The sequence below is a fragment of the Protopterus annectens genome, chromosome 14.part0 (assembly GCF_019279795.1).
Source record: "Protopterus annectens isolate FY-2018-M chromosome 14.part0, PAN1.0, whole genome shotgun sequence".
NCBI classification, from domain to species: Eukaryota; Metazoa; Chordata; order Ceratodontiformes; family Protopteridae; genus Protopterus; species Protopterus annectens.
In genome coordinates this window covers 859,411,157-859,431,565 of record NC_056748.1, presented here as the reverse complement: position 1 = coordinate 859,431,565, position 20,409 = coordinate 859,411,157, and the positions used below count along the sequence as shown (strand labels likewise).

The 20,409-nt window shown below is 38.6% G+C and overlaps 1 protein-coding gene across 2 annotated transcripts in view; it reads left to right on the top strand.

The window, feature by feature from the left end:
• Nucleotides 1–20,409, top strand: part of SPOCK2 (SPARC (osteonectin), cwcv and kazal like domains proteoglycan 2) — a 1,197,555-nt gene that overhangs the window by 1,076,142 nt on the left and 101,004 nt on the right. For both annotated transcript variants that reach the window (XM_044056622.1, XM_044056621.1), the window contains one exon: nt 4,689–4,907. In XM_044056622.1, coding sequence (XP_043912557.1) covers nt 4,689–4,907 — 219 coding nt within the window. The remainder of the gene's footprint in view (nt 1–4,688; nt 4,908–20,409) is intronic.

The following is a 20,409-nucleotide window of genomic DNA, read 5'->3' as shown; positions in this document are numbered from 1 at the left end:
TACTCTCAAAACCAGAAGCGCTGGAAGCTGTTGAAGATGGGGGGGCAGAGGGTGACAGGGGCATTTAGTGATCTAAAAAGGGCAATTTTTTAAAACTATTTACTACCACAACATAGGTTCACTTGGAGGACATTTTAAGCTGAGACAATTTCCCTTTTGGTGCTTGAATTAACATTTTCTGATTGGTCTTACCTATCCCATGGCTGTTAATTGTATATTAGCCTAATGAGCATAAATGTGATCATACTATAGATAATTTCAAGGAACCCATGTAAGGAATGCAGCATTTAGGAACTGCCTCTATCCATTAGTGGCATGACGGGCGATCCTGAAGTGCATTTTCCATTACCCACCCTTAGATCCAAGTTGCATTTAAATATGGACAGGAATGAGCTTTGTTTTACTTGAATGGATAGTCTGTTCTGGAACAGTGGTAGCCTCTGTGATATAATCCATCTTTCTACAACATTTAGTTTAGATACCTGGACTGAGTATTTCTGATGCCATTTGACTTGCTGATGTTCAGTAGGTCCGTCTGTATTAGGTCGGAGGATGCCTTGTATGCCAGACACATCACCTCTAAGCACTCTGTAGAATACTGAATATAGTGATAAATCTTTGGGGTGGTCCATGCAAGACCTATTGTTTAGGACTTGTATCCTTTTAGTAAGTTATCTATGTAGGTATTCCAATTGTTGCATGTGTCTGGACAGATACATGCCAGAGTGGGCATTATACAAAATGATTGACCTAATGAGGGCTTTGTAAAGGGGGACAATAACATCTCTAGATCTAGTCACAATCAATTTGTTTATAAGCTGTGCAATATAGAAAGACTTTTTTATAACTCTGGGCACATGTTGGTCAAAAGTTAAGTCACTGTACACACGGGCTCCCAAATGCCAAAACTGGGTCAGTTCTTAGGGGGCATTGTCAATTTGGCAGTTCCCTGGAGTAGATGACTTCTAAACGATACGATAATGTATTTCTTGTAGTTTAGTTTCAATTCATGATGCTGGCACCAGTTATTGTTTGGGACAAACCTTCCTGCATGATAATTAAGTCATTTGGGGATTCAATAGCTGCTCCTAGCTTGCAGTCATCTCAGACTTAGTCAGCCAAAGCCCTTTGGTATTTCCTTTTACTTTTGAGATGTATATGCCAAACAAAAAAAGTCTCAGCACTGAACCCTGGGGGACTTCATTGGTGACTGGTGTCTTCCCCTATTTTGATCTCCTGCATCCTATGAGCAAGCATACATGTACACGTTCTTTGATTCACCTTCCTGATTGTATTAACCTGATTGTATTAAATTATATTCTTTATATAATACAGCACCACTTGTTAGAATGTGTTTTAAATGTGTAGTTTGGAACAGTCTTCTAGTAAGCAATGAAACAAAATGTATGAATCAAACAAGAAAAAACTACCAATTTCAGAAAATTTCAACCATAAAAGTTCACTCAAACTTCTGTCATTACAATCCACCAATATCGGTAAATATGCAAAATCTCTGCAGAATTAAGTCATGTAAATAATTCTGCATTAAAGGGATCTTTAACTAATGAAGAGGTTGCTGCTAGCAAACAACTTTATATTTCATTGTTTCATCTACAGATAAAGGGCCTGTTGCCCTTGAAGAATAAATTGCCTATGCTACATTAAAAAATGATAAGCTAGTAATTTTGCAATGGGGAATGGATGGCAAACTGATAACGGGTTCATAGTTACTAAGTAACTCCTCCAAAGGAGGACATTCATAGGACTGCAGCATCCACAGTATCAGCAATCCATCTGCATACTGTGGGAGTAGTACCCACAGCCTTCTGAATCAAAAACAAGTATTCTACCTCCTGTGCTACTAATAATGCAAACAGCTTAGTATAAATAGCACTAAACTTCTCTTCTCCTGACGCTGTCAGCTCCTTGTAAAATCCACTTGACGATCAACTAAATATTTCAACTTCACAGCACCAGAAATCTGGAAAAAGCCAAACTTTATTGGGGGGGGGCAAAGGCCCAAAACCAGGGACACATTTTAAATATTGCTTGGATAATCTTAGAAAGTTGCAAAAATAAAGTATTTTGTGTTACCATGTGTTTCCTGAAAGATAGGAAGACTGAAACTTAAAGAGCTATCATTATTTAGTGAATTCAGTTCTCACTAATTTGCCAGAAAAACACAAATTTTAAGAGGAACAGACCAAACGTATGAGGCAAATATTCTGTGAAAATCTGGACAGTGGAGAGCTATGGACTCAACTCCCTGAATCACAAGTGGTGGTATGGGTAGAGAATTCAGGCTTTTGTTTGAGCCTGAGTAACACTAACCACTAGGTATACCTAATTGGGGCATTTTAGACACACACACACACACACACACACACACACACACACACACACACACACACACACACACACACACACACACACACGGCAACAGCATAACTCCTGCAAATAAAAGAACAAATCTCTCCTTACTGGCATGACTCTGGCTCTGGCAGCACCAACGGAACAGCGGCAGCAGAACTTCTGTAAGACAGAGCAATAAGAGAACAAAAACAGCTAGTTTAGTTAGTTTAACTTCCACATGCGAATCCACATTGGCGTGAAAACTCCACTTCATTAATTTTTCCTGACAGGTCTTGCAGCTGTAAAAGTGGGGGGGGGGCTCCCGCTCCCCCTGGTTCTATGGTTCCGGCACCCATGCTCAAAACACATAATGCATGTATCAAGGAAACCCTCCTTGATAGGTCATAAATACCCTTCCTCTATCCTATCCCCTTGTTCTTCAGTAGCCCCTCCATCCAGCCTCAATTGAAGGAGTTCCCTATATGTCAAGAAAGTATATACTTGTACGTTACTTGTTAGGAGTGCACATGTCAGGCTTGTGTTATTTTTTATTTTGTGTAGTGTATTTGCCAGTGGTTGGGGAAATCTGGTGGGCTTAGGGACAAAGCATGCATGTTTAGTCAATGCACAATACCATAGTTACCAATGGCACTAAATGTGTATGCCCATGAGTACAAGATCCTCTGAGAAAAATGTCAGATCGTGATTGGTGAAAACAATAACTCCAACCATAGGTTCCATGAGGGAAAGTCTCCTCGTAGATCAATTCACATGGTAAAAATGTATATCTTTTATTTCCAAAGTAATTCTAGATTATTAGTTTTAACACTAGTCTCCCACTATGTCATTAAAAGAGCAGGCATTGCAACAGAGATAAGGAACATTTCTTTCATTGCGCTGTGTTTCAAATCATTAATGCCGACATGTAGCACAATATAGTTCATGGTTCATAGTTCTATTTATGCTGCAAATTGTCTGTTAGATTATGTGCATCACAGAGTCACTCAGTCCTGGAATATATTTATTATGCTATTGGTTTCCAGCAGTAGTTACAAAAAGGTATAACAGCTGTGCACTTAATTTTAGTCTTTCTGAGAAGATGAACTGTAAACCTCTCTCTTTAAATAAGTTATAATTCACACAATAGGCATGAGAACAGATTTTTTAGATTTTGTCCTATCTGAGTTATCTTGATACACTGATGTTATAGACTGATGGTAAATTCCATGCCTAATTTTATGCCTGGCATTTTAATTTATGAGGACTTTGTCTACTGTCTCTTAGATCGGTTCTTCTTTAACACTTTTCAGTACATACTTACCTCCAAGCGCAGTTAGATTCATACCACCATCTGCTCTGACCTTTTGTGGTCACTAGTAAGAATCATGTTAGATGTGCATCAGCTATTTCAGTGGATGTCGTTCTGAATATCAAGAGCAAACTCAGTAAGGGTGAGAACAGTTTATAGTGTATGCCAGCTTTGTCTAGATTAGGACTGATATTCAATAGACATGGAAATATGTCATTCGTGATGAAGTGTAATCGGTCAGGTGACAGTTTTATTACATACAAGGAAAAGAATGAATACTGTGCCCTCTCAGTATCATGCACAATCACATTTTTGTGTTGAAGGGAACTGTCTGTAATAGTTCTGAAGGCCACAGTGAGCAGTATGATGACATTTTCAAAAATGCCATCAGGCAGGGTTAAGTGAAATGAAGTTAAACTATTAACTGATATCTGAGTCACACTAGGGAGTTTGCTAATATTACAGCTTCCTCTAAATATTAACCAGCAGAGTGTCATCCTCTGTCTGGCTTGGCTAGATGAATTGTGGAATCATTTTGTGACTAGAGAGCCTCTTTCATGCAGACACTACATGTTCCAGTATGGATCCCATAGACAATGGCTTTGCCAACGAACCAGCACCAGTGCAGTGATGTATGAAGCACAGCAAATCAGTCATCAGTGGAAAATGAATCAAATGGGGGGGGTCATCTAAGGTGCAATGATGGTGGAGTTGGCTATATTACTTAATAGGACTATAAGGGGGCATAGCTCTCTCAATGATCTAAAGCCCCTAGAGATGGTGCATTGTTATAAAAAACATACATTTCTTTCTGAAAAATGCTTTCTCAAAATGTAAAGTCCGTTTACTGTCTGCATTTACTTGGCTGTCCAACATCCAGTATAAAAGATACATGCAGTTCTAATAGTTCATTGTGTGATAAATTCATTGTGTTATAAACATGTATGTAATAAACAGAATGAGTTACTCCTCTTGTTCTCAGAGCAAATGTAACATCTCTTACCTGTTTATTCATTCCTCTTTACAGTGCTAGATAAGAGTGCAGTTGCTGGTTGCAAAGATTCCATTGGCTGGATGTTTACCAAACTGGACACAAATGCTGACCTCTTCCTTGACAAGCCTGAGTTGGCAGCCATAAACTTGGATAAGTATGAAATTTGTGTGAGGCCGTTCTTCAACTCTTGTGATACCTACAGGGATGGCAAGGTCTCTACAGCAGAATGGTGCTTCTGTTTCTGGCGAGAAAGTAAGTGGTCATTCTTTGAAAACTGAAGCATAAGCCCACAGCAGTGATATGGGCTATTGTCGGATGAAGATAAGTGAAAAGTGCTTTCTTTTAAATATTCCTTGCACTGCAGTTAAGTTAATAAAAGTCTGGTCATTGTTTCATGTTCAGTATATTTATTGAGTACAATACAATATCCTTTTATCTCTTGTATTTGCTCTGGAATTTTCCAGAGTCTGTCTGGAAAGATGCTTCCTTCAGATGGTTCATAACCAGTCCCTAAAAAAATGCCTTGAAGTTTCTTTACAACTTAAAACATTTTGGCTGCCCAAGTTTTTCCTAAGTCTGTATTAGACTGCACTACATACGCATAGAGATGGGTAATTATGTCCTTAGTTTCTGTCCTTAAACTTTATTCATTGAGGTCGCTTTCCTGTTAACAGTTCCTTAGTATGGAAAACCTTGAATGACCTCTGTGCACATTTATTAAACATCTAGCAGGGTGTCGAACATGTGGTTCTCTGCCTGTGATAATATAGCAGGTGTATTGCATGCCATCAGACTGACTCCATGTATCTGATCTATTCCAGTGCTTAACTCATCAGTGCAAGTAATGATCCATTTTGGCTGACTCATAGATTGTCCATCATTCTCTAGGTCATATAAGTAGGCCTTCTGTCCCACACTGAGAACTGGCTAGTAAAATAAGTACTGGCTAGTTGCCTTAAATAGGTAGACTCTACTTTGTGAGGGCACATTGTTCCTTTAAGGTAAACTAAGCTTCTTACTCTTTATCACTTATGATCTCCTGGTCAGGCCTATGATTGAATAAAGTAGTCCAAACTACCTTTTACGATAACAGGACAATTTTTTGTTAAATAATATAACCAATGGCCCCTTTCTAGTTGCCCAAAGTTATATAGGGCTGATGTACAGAAAGTTAAATTTACATTTACATTTACTTTACCAAAACTTTTCGTCAGAATGCAAAGTGCCCTCAAATACGTTAGATATAATGATTACAGAGTTATATATGGAATTTTTTCTTTTACCTCTTGTAATGTCTTCCTGTTTTTCTTTTATTGTTCTTTGTGATGTATTACATAATGCAGATTGTTTTCAAAGGTCAAACAGTTCCATGTACCTCTGTGGCCACTTTGCAACCTCCAAAAACAACTAAGAAGATGTAGCATTTTGGCCAGTATTAAAGATTGTTACCATACTGGGCACAATAAGAAGATGTAGCATTTTGGCCAGTATTAAAGATTGTTAACATACTGGGCACAATAAGAAGATGTAGCATTTTGGCCAGTATTAAAGATTGTTAACATACCGGGCACAATAAGAAGATGAAGCATTTTGGCCAGAATTAAAGATTGTTACCATACTGGACACAATAAGAAGATGTAGCATTTTGGCCAGTATTAAAGATTGTTACCATACTGGACACAATAAGAAGATGTAGCATTTTGGCCAGTATTAAAGATTGTTAACATACTGGGCACAATAAGAAGATGTAGTATTTTGGCCTGTATTAAAGATTGTTAACATACTGGGCACAATAAGAATATGTAGCATTTTGGCCAGTATTAAAGATTGTTAACATGCTGGGCACAATAAGAATATGTAGCATTTTGGCCAGTATTAAAGATTGTTACCATACCGGGCACAATAAGAAGATGTAGCATTTTGGCAAGTATTAAAGACTGTTACCATACCGGGCACAATAAGAAGATGTAGCATTTTGGCCAGTATTAAAGATTGTTAACATACTGGGCACAATAAGAATATGTAGCATTTTGGCCAGTATTAAAGATTGTTACCATACCGGGCACAATAAGAAGATGTAGCATTTTGGCCAGAATTAAAGATTGTTAACATACTGGGCACAATAAGAAGATGTAGCATTTTGGTCAGTATTAAAGATTGTTAACATACCGGGCACAATAAGAAGATGAAGCATTTTGGCCAGAATTAAAGATTGTTACCATACTGGACACAATAAGAAGATGTAGCATTTTGGCCAGTATTAAAGATTGTTAACATACTGGGCACAATAAGAATATGTAGCATTTTGGCCAGTATTAAAGATTGTTACCATACTGGACACAATAAGAAGATGTAGCATTTTGGCCAGTATTAAAGATTGTTAACATACTGGGCACAATAAGAAGATGTAGCATTTTGGCCAGTATTAAAGATTGTTAACATACAGAAGATGTAGCATTTTGGCCAGTATTAAAGATTGTTAACATACTGGGCACAATAAGAAGATGTAGCATTTTGGCCAGAATTAAAGATTGTTACCATACTGGGCACAATAAGAAGATGTAGCATTTTGGCCAGTATTAAAGATTGTTAACATACTGGGCACAATAAGAAGATGTAGCATTTTGGCCAGTATTAAAGATTGTTACCATACTGGGCACAATAAGAATATGTAGCATTTTGGCCAGTATTAAAGATTGTTACCATACCAGGCACAATAAGAAGATGTAGCATTTTGGCCAGTATTAAAGATCGTTAACATACCGGGCACAATAAGAATATGTAGCATTTTGGCCAGTATTGAAGAATTGTTAACATACTGGACACAATAAGAAGATGTAGCATTTTTGGCCAGTATTAAAGATTGTTACCATACCGGGCACAATAAGAAGATGAAGCATTTTGGCCAGAATTAAAGATTGTTACCATACTGGACACAATAAGAATATGTAGCATTTTGGCCAGTATTAAAGATTGTTACCATACCGGGCACAATAAGAAGATGTAGCATTTTGGCCAGTATTGAAGAATTGTTAACATACTGGGCACAATAAGAATATGTAGCATTTTTGGCCAGAATTAAAGATTGTTACCATACTGGGCACAATAAGAAGATGTAGCATTTTTGGCCAGTATTAAAGATTGTTACCATACCGGGCACAATAAGAAGATGTAGCATTTTGGCCAGTATTAAAGATTGTTAACATACTGGGCACAATAAGAAGATGTAGCATTTTGGCCAGTATTAAAGATTGTTACCATACCGGGCACAATAAGAAGATGTAGCATTTTGGCCAGTATTAAAGATTGTTAACATACTGGGCACAATAAGAAGATGTAGCATTTTGGCCAGTATTAAAGATTGTTACCATACTGGGCACAATAAGAAGATGTAGCATTTTGGCCAGTATTAAAGATTGTTACCATACTGGGCACAATAAGAAGATGTAGCATTTTGGCCAGTATTAAAGATTGTTAACATACTGGGCACAATAAGAAGATGAAGCATTCTGGCCAGTATTAAAGATTGTTAACATACTGGGCACAATAAGAAGATGTAGCATTTTGGCCAGTATTAAAGATTGTTAACATACTGGGCACAATAAGAAGATGTAGCATTTTGGCCAGTATTAAAGATTGTTAACATACTGGGCACAATCCTTTTCTGCTGCTCACTAATGACACAGATTTCTTTAACTCATTACAGCCGAGTGATGTCTCCAGGCGTTTCTGCAGTTACATCCTACTGCTCCTCTAGGCGTCAAATATTGCCTGTTCATATTTGCATTAATAATTCCAAAACCATGTTACATACAAGGTATCAGAAAATTTTATCTTGAAGCATACATGATAGCAAACACAATTGTATTGATATATGACCTCTGTCAATGGGTATTTGTTAAAAATGTATGGTGATAACTTCAATTTTTAAATGCTGAAGCCACACCCACTAGGAGTTAAAGGTACACACTCAAAAGAGCTCTACTGGAGGGAATGAGAAAATAATGTGGCCACTTTGCAACCTCCAAAAACAACTAAGAAGATGTTGCATTTTGGCCAGTATTAAAGATTGTTAACATACTGGGCACAATAAGAAGATGTCTCTGAGAAAATAATGTTGATTTATTTCATATTTGCTATTTATATGCACACTGAAAATCACATGTAATTATTAAGGCATGATTAGGTATGTGTTATTGAGATACTCATAACATAATAAGATTAACTTACCTCAGGGTGTGAAGCCTGAGAAAATAAAAATTGTGGAAAGAATTTTAGTACAGTTCATCATTATTTTTTATATAAAAGGCATTGTGCAAGGCAATGAATAGACTAGGTTCTGTTTTACTCCGGAAGTGATGATACTGAAAGTGAAATTAGTCTGATATTCTGTATTAGTTGCACTAGCATTTGTAGGAAGTGCTACTGGTTCAGATTCTGTTTCTAACTTCACCTTGCATGACTCTTCTGATCATATAAATCAAATACCACATTTGTCAGATATTTCTGACAATGGTAAATCCCAATAACTGAGCAGTGCTGCTCCATGATTTAGTTGCCAAGTCAGAGACCCTGCAAGCACAAGGAGGGGAAAACCTTTATGTAATACCAACTGTTTCCCTTTTACCTTGTTTTTGTAATATTGGATTTGTTAAGTTGCAGGGAGTGTTTGTGTGACACAAAACCCGAGAATGGTGATGCAAGATGGCTGTGTGTGTGTTTTAGTTCTAGTGTCTTAGGAAATCTGTGTGGTCATTTGATCTATGGATGTTTTTCTGAGTTACTTGCTTCCAACTGATCTGATTGTCATGTCCTTTGATGTGTGGAACACTTAATGGGTGAGCTATGATTAGTATGGATCCAATTAGTTGGATCATGGTGAAGTGCCTTGTTAGCTATTTGTTTTCATTAATTAATGTCTGTTGTGCATTTGACTTTCTGCATTGCAGTGCTCTGACTGTGATAATAAGACTGAACATTATTGGGTTTCACTCCTTTTATTAAAGAATGATTTATGTATGCCTGTATGTTGTATCAGACACACAAGAAGTGAGTAATTGTGTAATTAACAACACCTTGCAATATTCCATTCTGATTCGACTCTATGTAAAATTAGCATAAAAGCATCCATGCTCTTTAACTAGTGTTCTTTCTTCCTTACTCGTTAATTAATGTGATTCCAAAACCAGAAGATATTTGGAACACTTAAAAGTGAAAGGACAGACACCTTCATTTCTGATTCAAAAATTAGAAGTATTATTCTTTAACAATATATGCCTAAATCTAACCAAAACACACTTAGATCTCTTTACAGTTCAGCCTGCCTCAGACAAATTGTACTGGGTCCAAGATCATAATATCCTTATGGTATTTACATTTATGTACTGTGCTGGTTAATACTTGGTATGGTTATCTCCTTTGTACCAAGTTCAAATCTGTAGAGAAAGCAGACTTTCTAATTTGAAAATCAGGATAGACTGGTTTTGTTCAAAACATTCAGCTTTTACTTTCTTTGATTTACAGTGCAAGACTCATCAGAATGCTATTAGCTACAGCAGAGTTAGTTTAATGACAGGTATTTAGTGACCAACAAAGCCCTTTCTAGCTTTTAGAAGTTAAGGGAATAACAGGTCTAGTACAGGGGATCCTTCAGGCCTGAGATTGTGCAGTTTTTCAGCTGTATAGCAATTCAGTCTTCAGAGGAAGCTGTAAGAGGAGGGTTTATAGGCAGCATTATCTGACTTAGAATGGCTGTTTTAGTTTTGCTAGCATCTCTGAGGGAGTATTATGGAGGAATGCATTGAAACAGTCATTCAGGTAATATTTTTACATCCTTGCCCTGCAGTATGTAAAAAGTTCTGGTTTACATTTTGAACAAAGCCAACTCTTTCCCCAAATTTCTGAGGTTGGCGATAAAGGATAACCACTGATATGCAAAGTAGTTGTCTAGCTGTGGAGATGTTCTCTTCTCAACCCTGTTTTTCTGAGGTACTTGCACCAATAAAACTGGTACCCGTAATCTCATAACTGGGCACAGTTTAAAGTGGGTATCCCTCAAAGCAGTGACATTAAAACTTTTTCCAAAAGGAACACATTTGTCAGATGATACCAGAATGGCAGCAGAAGAAAACAATTTATCTAAGCAAGTGTTTATGTATCTAGCCTTCTATTAGGTTGATCAGTTAGTGGAGGTAATTCCCATCTAGAAGTTTTGTTACAGATTGCAGCTGTTTCTATTTCACCATGTTTTTCTGCTTTGTTTTAGAACCTATTTCAAGACTGTATAAACTGTCCTTACCATCAAACCTCCCAGCAGTCTCATCGCAGTCAACACTTCTGCCTCCATCAATCCCATATTCTCAGTAAAACAGTCTCTACCTCTGACATCAAACAATTATTAAGTAATCTTAAACCTTGCTCCCCCTCTGCAGACACCCCATGAAACACCTTAAGCTAGCCACTAACTCCATTGCTTACCCTAATGCAACAGTTCCATTTAAGAATCTTATGTCCCCACAATATGGAAACAATCCATATAATAACCCTTCATAAAGGTAGCAATTCCAATGATATAACCATTTTAGACCTATTGCAATACTATCCCAAAATAGTTAAAAATGTATACATAAACAACTTTTCCATTGCTGCCTCCGAAAAAACTCCTAACCCCTGCACAATATGGCTTTTGGCCCTCTCATAGTACTATAACTGCCCTTCCAGCTTTCTTAGACAACATCAGCAAAGTCAGAGACAATCATCTTGTGTCTTCCATCTTCGTAGACTTGTCAAGTGGGTCTGATACTGTCTGCCACAATAAACTCCTGGATAAACTGTCTACAATGGGCATCTCTGTCGTTTCTGCAAATTAGTTTTCTAGCTATACGTCAGACCAACCTCAGCCAGTTAAATGGAAATCAGAAACTTCCTCATACCTTCCCATTCACACAGCTGCTTCTCAAGGCTTCTTACTTGTTCCTCTTCATTTTTAACATCATTATTAACAACGCTTTTGCATCTTCTCAACAAGTATCCATTATACAATACATAGGTTCATAGGGTCATAGGTTGGTACTGGGCTATCTGCCCGAAGGCATATATTAGCCCAGCCACATTGTGCGGTATTCACCACCCCTTTAGTAGTTCCCTAGACCCTTGTACTAGCAGCTAGTATCCTTGGCCTCTATCTAGTAGTGCTGTTGGTGTGATCCCCGGTGTGAACTTTCTGTTACCCATCCACTCATCAAGGTTCCTCTTGAAGAGTGATACTGAGGGGCTCTGTCTTATGTAGATCGGGACCCTGTTCCTTAGTAAGGGAAGTCTCTGCGAAGGGAATCTATCCCTCCAGCATGTTCTATTCATTGTTGTGTTGAGGTTTATATCCCTAGACCGTGTAGCTCGAGTAGATTTGGTTTTGCTAAGATGGAGCATGTTCAACAATTCTGGGTTGGCATGGCCCTGTATGTTAGACAGAGATCGCCTCTGAGAAAGCGGTATACAACAGAGAACAGTCTTAGCTTTTTCAATCGTGCTGTATAGGGCAACTGTTTGAGGCCAGTAATCCTCTTGGTTAAGTACCTTTGTGGTCTCTCCAACTGCTGGAGATGTCTAGCCAGGTACATTCCAATTGGTGCATTGTACTCAATAATAGGTCTGATGAGGGAAGAGTAGAGGGGCACCATTACATCCTTAGATCTTGATGCGAACCCTTTCATGATCAGATGGGTCACATAGAAGGATTTTCTAACCACTTTGGCAACATGGTTATCAAAGGAAAGCTGACTATCTATTTGGGTCCCTAGATCCCTTATTTCTTCTTCAGATTTCAGGGGATTACCTCCTATGTTGTAGTTTGCGGGTACTCTGTTTTTTCCAAAGGGGATTACTATGCATTTTTTTGCATTTAGCTTGAGACCATGGCTTTGACACCATGCATCAGTCTCATTTAGGTCCTTCTGGAGGATCTCCATGCCAGCCGGAGACTCTATTATAGCACCCACTTTGCAGTCGTCCGCAAACTTAGATAATATATAAATATAGATAAACATAGATGATTTCTCCCTTACCTGGTCATCCAATGACCTCACCCAAGCTGCCTTTAATGCCATGGAAAGCTGTCTGTCAAGCAATTACTGCTCAATGCCCCCCCCCCCAAAAAAAATAATTTCAAAAGCTCATCTCTGAACAAATCTACCATAAACTTTGTCTCCCAGACTAAATTATTAGCAGTAATAACAGACAGCAATCCAAACTTTGATCTCCATATAGAAAACTGCTTTAAAAACCTCACCACAAACCTGGAATGCTCTATCATTCTAAAACAAAAAAAATCCCTTAGCAACCACTCTAGAACAACACTTGCAAACTCATACATTTTTTTTCTGTACTATATGGCTTTCCTATCTTGACCAATCTTCATTCTACTTTAAAATCCGAGCTAGAACAATGTTATAACAAAGTTTCAAGACTTGTAACAAATGCCCCATGCATTACCCATCACTGCTGTGTCCATAAATCTCTAAAAAGACTTGTATTTCCACATTACATGACTTAACACATGCAATTTCTCCTTCCCTGAGAAAATCATTTATAATCCCTCTTCAACGCCATCTATTTGCAACATTCTCCACCACTATCTCCCAAATCATCCCCTCCATTCTGCAGACAAACAGCTTGAAATCTACAAACCTAGCATTTAGCTTTGTTATATAAACTGAGTGCTTGACTTTGTATTTTGAGATCTGATGAAGCGTGGTTACTCCACATGAAAGCACTTATCCCTTTGGTTTTATTCTTGGAATAAACTGGATTTTATAGCTTTGGTGGTCTTGTCTGTTTTGCTCCATTGTTCATCATCTTCTGGGATTGGACCTTTGGGCAGCAGTATATGCCTTTGTTTTTATACTTATAAATCTACAAATCTAAAATATATACAGGACAAAGCTTATTGTGTAGCTAAAGCTTGGAACACCATCAGATTAATCCCTAACCTCCACACGTTTAAGTCATGCTTCAAGGATTTTCTTACTTATTGTAGACTCTGCTCATGCACTACATCAGTCTAATATCCAGTTTATTTTCTTTCTTGCTCTACACCTGATGAATATTCACTCTCTGTTCCTACATATTCTTATCATTTCATCTTCAGCTCTTTATTCAAACACAGTTATCCTAACATGCCTCTAATCCAACATCTACATTATGCATACTTGTTACTGTACCTTCTATTTCATAAAACCTCTTAACTTAGTAGTGTTACGAATTCTAAGCCCTATCGATTATAAAGCCCTATGTCTATCGTCTATAATCTCATCTCCTTTTGCTTTCTTTATCTTAATTACTAGTCTTATCACTAACAGCATTGTATCCTCAATTCTTACTATTTGATTATAAACTGTTTTTTTTTTTTTACTTCCTATTACCTTGTATGATTTACTGTAAATTGATTATATGTACCTTCTTATGTATTTCTTTGTATAGGTGGAGCTTTTCTCCCCAGTCAGGCTTTCCCAGTAAAGAGATGTCAGTAAATAAACAAATAAATGGGGAGATGATCAGACATTGTTACTGTTTCAAATCTAAAAAACCTAGAAGTGGATATTGAAAGTATCTGCAGCCACCACTGTGCACAACATATATGATAAATAGCATTTCTGAGAATCCTGTAAAAACAGGAGGCTCTGTGCTTTTATATTACTTACATGGGAGTTTTCAGGAACTCACTATAATAATATGACTAATAAACCTGGACTTGCACATCCCACTAGCTCACCATGTGATATTCACAGCCCTAAACAAGCAGACTCAGCAATGGGGGTGGCAATCTGTTTGTCACTGGGCATGGATTTGATGAAATTACTGGCTGGATTACCTAGTTCCTTTGAATATGCCCTTGAGGTAAGAGAAAATTGAAGCTTCTTCCTGGTGTACCATCCACCACGCTGTCCTGGACTGTTTCTGCAAGAGCTCCTGGCTTTCTTCATCAGCCTCATTAATAAGTCATCTGAATGGCTAGTTCTGAAGGATTTTTTATGCTGGAGTCAACAGGCAGACTTGTGAACTTGTTATAAAGCTACTCATGATGTACTGCCACATACTTAAATGATGTGGTCATCCATTCACAGGACAAGGAATCTCACCTACCAAAAGTGTAGGTTTGACTGTAAATGCTAAGAAAAGTATATTAGGTATCATGGAAGCCAAATACCTAGGATACCTTAGTGGAAGAGAGATAGTAAGACAACACCTAGTGAAATAGGCATACAAACAGGCATGTACCTTCCACTAAAAGGCAGCTGAAGGCTCTTCTGTGATTAGCTAGGTGCTGCTTAAAGACTGTGCCTAATTTTCCAGTATTGCTTGTTTTTGACATATTTATTTATTTATTTCCAATTTGATGACCAGGGAGGTCGACTGGGCTCAGGGGGCCCGTTTTCAGTGGGGGCCCGTGGAGAAAAGCTCCGCATTACATAGTTTAGTTACATATACAATCATAGTAAAGAAGACACAATTACAATTTCATTTCATGCTAGAGAACAGGAATAAATTCTTTGGTTACATAGTATCTAAATATTTAGGATGGCAGTGGTAACTTAATCTAGAGGGAGAATAAAGACTTAGAAGGAAACAAGAGAAAAAAAAAGTGGGATGGGTTATTTATAATACGTACAGTTATGTTATTTACAATATGTACATTTATCCTAGGTTAGCTTGTACTCAGAGATAGTCAGGAGTTTAAGGGGTGGATAGATTATTAGGCTAGGTGGGGAGAGTGCAGTTGCATTTCCTGTTAGAGGAAAGGTAGGAATGTAGCTGAGTTTTAAAGTTTTCAAAGTTTTTACAAGTCCTTAGAGAAGAAGGAAGAGAATTTCATTTTTTTAGCTAAGGAAAAGGAAAGAAGAAGCTGACCTGCAGGACAACTGGGTTTGCGGACAGTAGATCTTAGAGTTCTCTGAGGGGTGGAAGGTTGAAGGATGTTGGTTAGTGCTGGGCACTTAGTAAGTTGAAAAATTAGTCTGTGGGCTGTAGTAATTTGGAAATAGTCTAGATGGAGTTCAAGCCAATTAAACAAATGAAGGGCAGTACAATGATGGGAGGAGAATTTGACTTTGGTTGCAAATTTAGAAATCTTATTATAACAGACTTCCAATTTGGAGGAGAGAGTGGCAGATAAGTTTGTTAGTAGAGGAGCGCCATACATTAGTGAGGGGAGTAAATATGTAGCGGTGAGAGTTTGTCTGGTGGAAGGAGAGAGAAAGTGGATGTTTCTGTATAGCATACCAAGTTTTATATGGGTTTTCTTAATGTTTTGCTGAATGTGAGTGTCGAATTTTAGGTGTTCATCAATGGTAACCCCAAGTAGTTTAGCGAAGGTTACAACCTCTATAGTAAAGTTGTTTTGGCTAATAATTTGGAACATGTTTTTATCAAGGGGGAAGCATTTGAGGATGAGAATAATAGTATTTTGGATTTGTTGGCATTTAGCGAGAGGTGGTTTTGGAGCATCCAGTTTTCAGTAGTGGAGAAAGCGGTTTGGGTCACTGTTTGAAGCTCTGAGAGGTTAGAGGCGCAGCAGACTAAAGTTGAATCATCTGCATATTGTACAATTTTGGTGTTGGGTATGGCTTTGTGGAAATCATTAATAAAGATGTTGAAAAGCATTGCACCGAGTATGGATCCCTGGGGTACCCCAGTGGGGGTAGGAAGGAAGGTTGAGGTGCCTTTCCCCCATTTCACAGCTTAAGACCTGTCAGAGAGGTAGCTTGAGAACCAGGATACGGTATTCTGGGAGAGATTAAGGTTAGAAAGATGGTTCAAGAGATGGGTGTGAGAGATGGTATCGAATGCCTTGGACAGATCTAGTAGAACTGTTAAAAATATTCTTCCAGAGTTACAGGCAAGATTTATTGTGTCTAAGAAGGAGAGAAGGGCCATGATAGTACTATGGCCTGGTCGGAAGCCATGTTGGGTTGGAGTGATTATTTGGTGATTGGCTAGGAATGGCATAAGCTGAAGGTGGATGCATTTTTCCAGAAGTTTTGAGATTGGGGAGAGGATAGCTATGGTGCGGTAGTTAGAGATACTGTTGTTTTTGCCTCCTTTATGGAGAGGTAGAATAAAGGCAGCGTGCCATAATTTGGGCACATAAGATCCCTGCATGGATCTATTGACCAAGATGCTAATGGGGAGAGCGATACCATCTGTGGCTATTTTTAGGAAGGAAGATGGGATATTGTCAGGAGCATTAGAGCATGGTTTTAATTTAGAGAGTCATTTTTTTATGTTGGAGGTTGAGATGGGTTTAAGTTCAAATATTGCAGGAGGATTGGGGGCAAAGGGTCGTGTAGGGGATGAGGAAGATTGGATAGGTTGAGGGGAAGGGTTATTGTTAGGGAAGGTCTTGGTCAGTTCTGCTATGGAGTTGGTGAAGAAGAAGTTGAATAGAGAGGCTATTTCAGGATCAGATTAGCTGGTGTCAGGGCAGGGGTTGTTTTTGGCACCTGGGTTGAGAAGAGAATTAATGGAATTCCAGAAATGTTTGGGTTTTTTTGATTGGTTAGACTGGAGTTTGATAAAGTAGGGCTTTTTGTCTCTGATGATTTGTTTTTTAGTGAGGTTGCGGAGTTGTTTATATTTAAGAAAAGTTTCTGGCTGCTTGTTTTGATGGTATGTTTTCCAGGATTTATCTCTTTGTAGCATAAGTTTTTTGGTATCTTTGGTTAAACATGGGGTGGTCTTGGTTTTTACTCTTTTTGTTCTTGGTGGAGCTAGGGAGTTGAGGACGTTTAAGAAGGTTGAGTTGAAAAATTCTATTGCATTGTCTAGTGAAAGTGTTTTTAAGGGGTTCCAGTTTGTTTGTTTTAGGGAGTCAGAGAAAGTAGTGGGGTTAAAGTTTGTGAGGTTATGTGTGTGAATATATTGGTGTAGGTGAGGAGAGGACTGGGTAGCTTGGTGTATGAAAGCTGGCAGGTGGTCTCCTATAGGGTCAGGTATAATGCCAGAGTTTAAGACTTTATTGGGATGGGATACTAGGATCCAGTCTAGTGTGGTACCTGGGGGGTTGTTTTGTTGGGTCTGGTAATGGAGTTAGTTAGTTGGGTATAGTTAAATAGATTGATGGATATGGTGGGATTAGAGTTGCTGATTTTATTCCAATCGATATTTACATCTCCAAGTATGAAGGTCTCTAGCTTAATACTGGTAGAGGTCCAGAGGAGAATTTCTTCAAGAGTAGTGGTGTTATTACCAGGGGGATGTAGAGGGCAATGATACAAATGCTTTTGTGGTTATTTAGTTTTAGAAGGCCTATTACTAGTTCTGCATTGTTGAATGGAGGGATAGGATTGGGGTAGGGAGTGATGGATAGCAGGTTAGAGTAGATTAAGGCTACCCCACCCCATTTTCTATTTAAGCAATCATGTCTGAGGGATTGGAATCCAGGAGAGAGGATTTCAGAGTCACAAATATGAGGTTTTAGCCAGGTTTCTGAGATGGCTACAATGTCAGGTAGGTTGTAGTTAAGCCAGGCATGAATGTGGGCTACTTTATTTCTTAGACTTTGGGCATTTATGGTGAAGAATTTGAGGTATTTATGGTTGGTTTTATTGCTTGTGACAGGGAGATTGGGACTAGAGGAAGTATTTGGTCCAGGATTTGGGTGTATGTCCCATGCTAAGCAGAGATAGTTGAGGAGATTTGCATTGTGGTAGTTGTTTAGTAGTTAGTATTTAGGTTTGTAGTATTTAATTTAGGAGTTTTATCCTGAAGTAGTAGAGTGAGTTGGGTTTGTTGAATGTTGTGGAAGGAGTGGAAGTGTGATTGTGTGGGATGAGAGGGGAGGGAGGGAGGGGGGAGGGAGGGAGGAGGGGGGAGGGGGGGAGGGTTGTTAGAGGAATAAATAAAAGGCAGCGTGGTATAAAGTAAATAAAATAGATAGATGAGGGGGGAGATAGAAAAGATAGAATGAAAGCATGGTAGAGTGTATATGTATAGTATAAAATGAGTAGTAGGGCAGATTATATATGTGTGTATGGAGTATAGAAAATTATGTATTATAGGGACTGTGATGGGCAGGTGGGAGTGGTTGTTGTGATGTGCAGAGGAAGAGGAGGAGGGGAGGGGGTTACATGGAGAGATTGATTGAGAGGGAGGAGAGGGGTTTGTTTAAAGTTAGGAGTAGTGGGAGTAGCAATTTGGGGTGGGAGTTTGGGGCAGGAGGTAGCCTGTAGGGTGAACTGGGGGAAAAACGGAAGGAAGAGAGCTGAGAGAAGGTGGCTGGTGAACAGCCACCCTGGCTGAAGTGTTGAGGATAGAGGTACAGGAGGAGCAGTAGTGAGTCTAGAGGGGTGAGAATGGGGGGGGAGGTAATAAAAAATGCAAAGTCAAAGCAGGCCAGTGGGCCACATGCTATGAGATGGGGAGAGGGGGGGGGGGAACAGGAAGAAAAACAGAAAAAAGTGATCAATACAGTTAAGTGATAAGTGTGCCATAGTGTAGTGGCAAATAAAATATACTATTGTATTGTGGGTAATTAAGTAACAAAGAAAAAAAAAAAAAGGCTGCTTGCTGTTTAGGGAGCGCGTGGAACAAAAGCATAATTGTATTGTAAGATACAAAGTCTCTCAAGGATCATTGCTGTTGTCAAGGTGCAATGGTCTCCTGAGACAAATAGAGCATTTAATGGGCTAAAAAGGATCCTCAATTCTGAATGACTCATGATTTTACTAAGGAAGTTATCCTATATACAGATATATCCGAGGTAAGTTTAGGAAAAGTACTGTTCCAAAACATGCAAGTTCAAGAGAATCCTGTGCTCTATATCAACAGGAAGTTGACAAATGCAGAAAGGAGATACTCAGCCACTGAAAGTCAGCATCTTCTGTTTCATAAAATACTATTTTTAGGTAGGCACTTCAGTCTCGCAAATAATCCTGTCCCATGAGTTCAAAACACCTTTTTTTTTTTTTAGGTTAGATAAAAAGTGGCTAATATAGCCTCGGTGGTGCAGTGGTTAGCATTGTCGCCTCACAGCAAGAGGTTCTCTGGTTCGATTCTCGGTTGAAGTGCCTTCTGTGCAGAATCTGCATGTTCTCCCCATGGTTAAGTGAATGTTAACAACATGAAGGTAGGTGCGTGTGTGTGTGGGTGTTCCTTCTTTGAAGGTTGAGCACCGGGTTGGCAACTCGACACTTGACACCGTAAAAATCCACTGCCAATCATTAATGGACCAGTGATCTGCTGTGGCAACCCCTAACCGGGAAAACCCGAAAGACAAAAAGTGGGTAATGTGCCTTTAAATGCCTGCTGTGCTGTGTAGTGTGGGAATTTTCTGAGAAACAGCCAGTCAGGAAACTTACATGTATTAGTTGGTAATTGGGATTTAATTACCATTTACCATGGTATAAAAGGGTCCCTGTTCCAAGGTCTTTAGTGAGTTATTTCTTCATCTAAAGATCATCAAGAACTAAGACTCTGGAGATTTGGAGTGTGTCAGCCCAGTCAGGTCTAATTTATGAAATGTCATTGACAGTGACCTGGAATCCGGCTACAGCCTGAACAATTTTAGACAGAACATTTAATTGGAGGGGCTGTATGGACTATGTAAACCTAACAAAGGCATGCTTTTATTATACAACTGCAAGTCATATAGCAGTATTTGTTATATTAATTTTCAAAATGAAATGCCAAGAGAGACAAAAAAACTACTGTTGTCATTTGTCTGTGGGACAAATGTAACACACCTTTGTTTTTCTGTTTT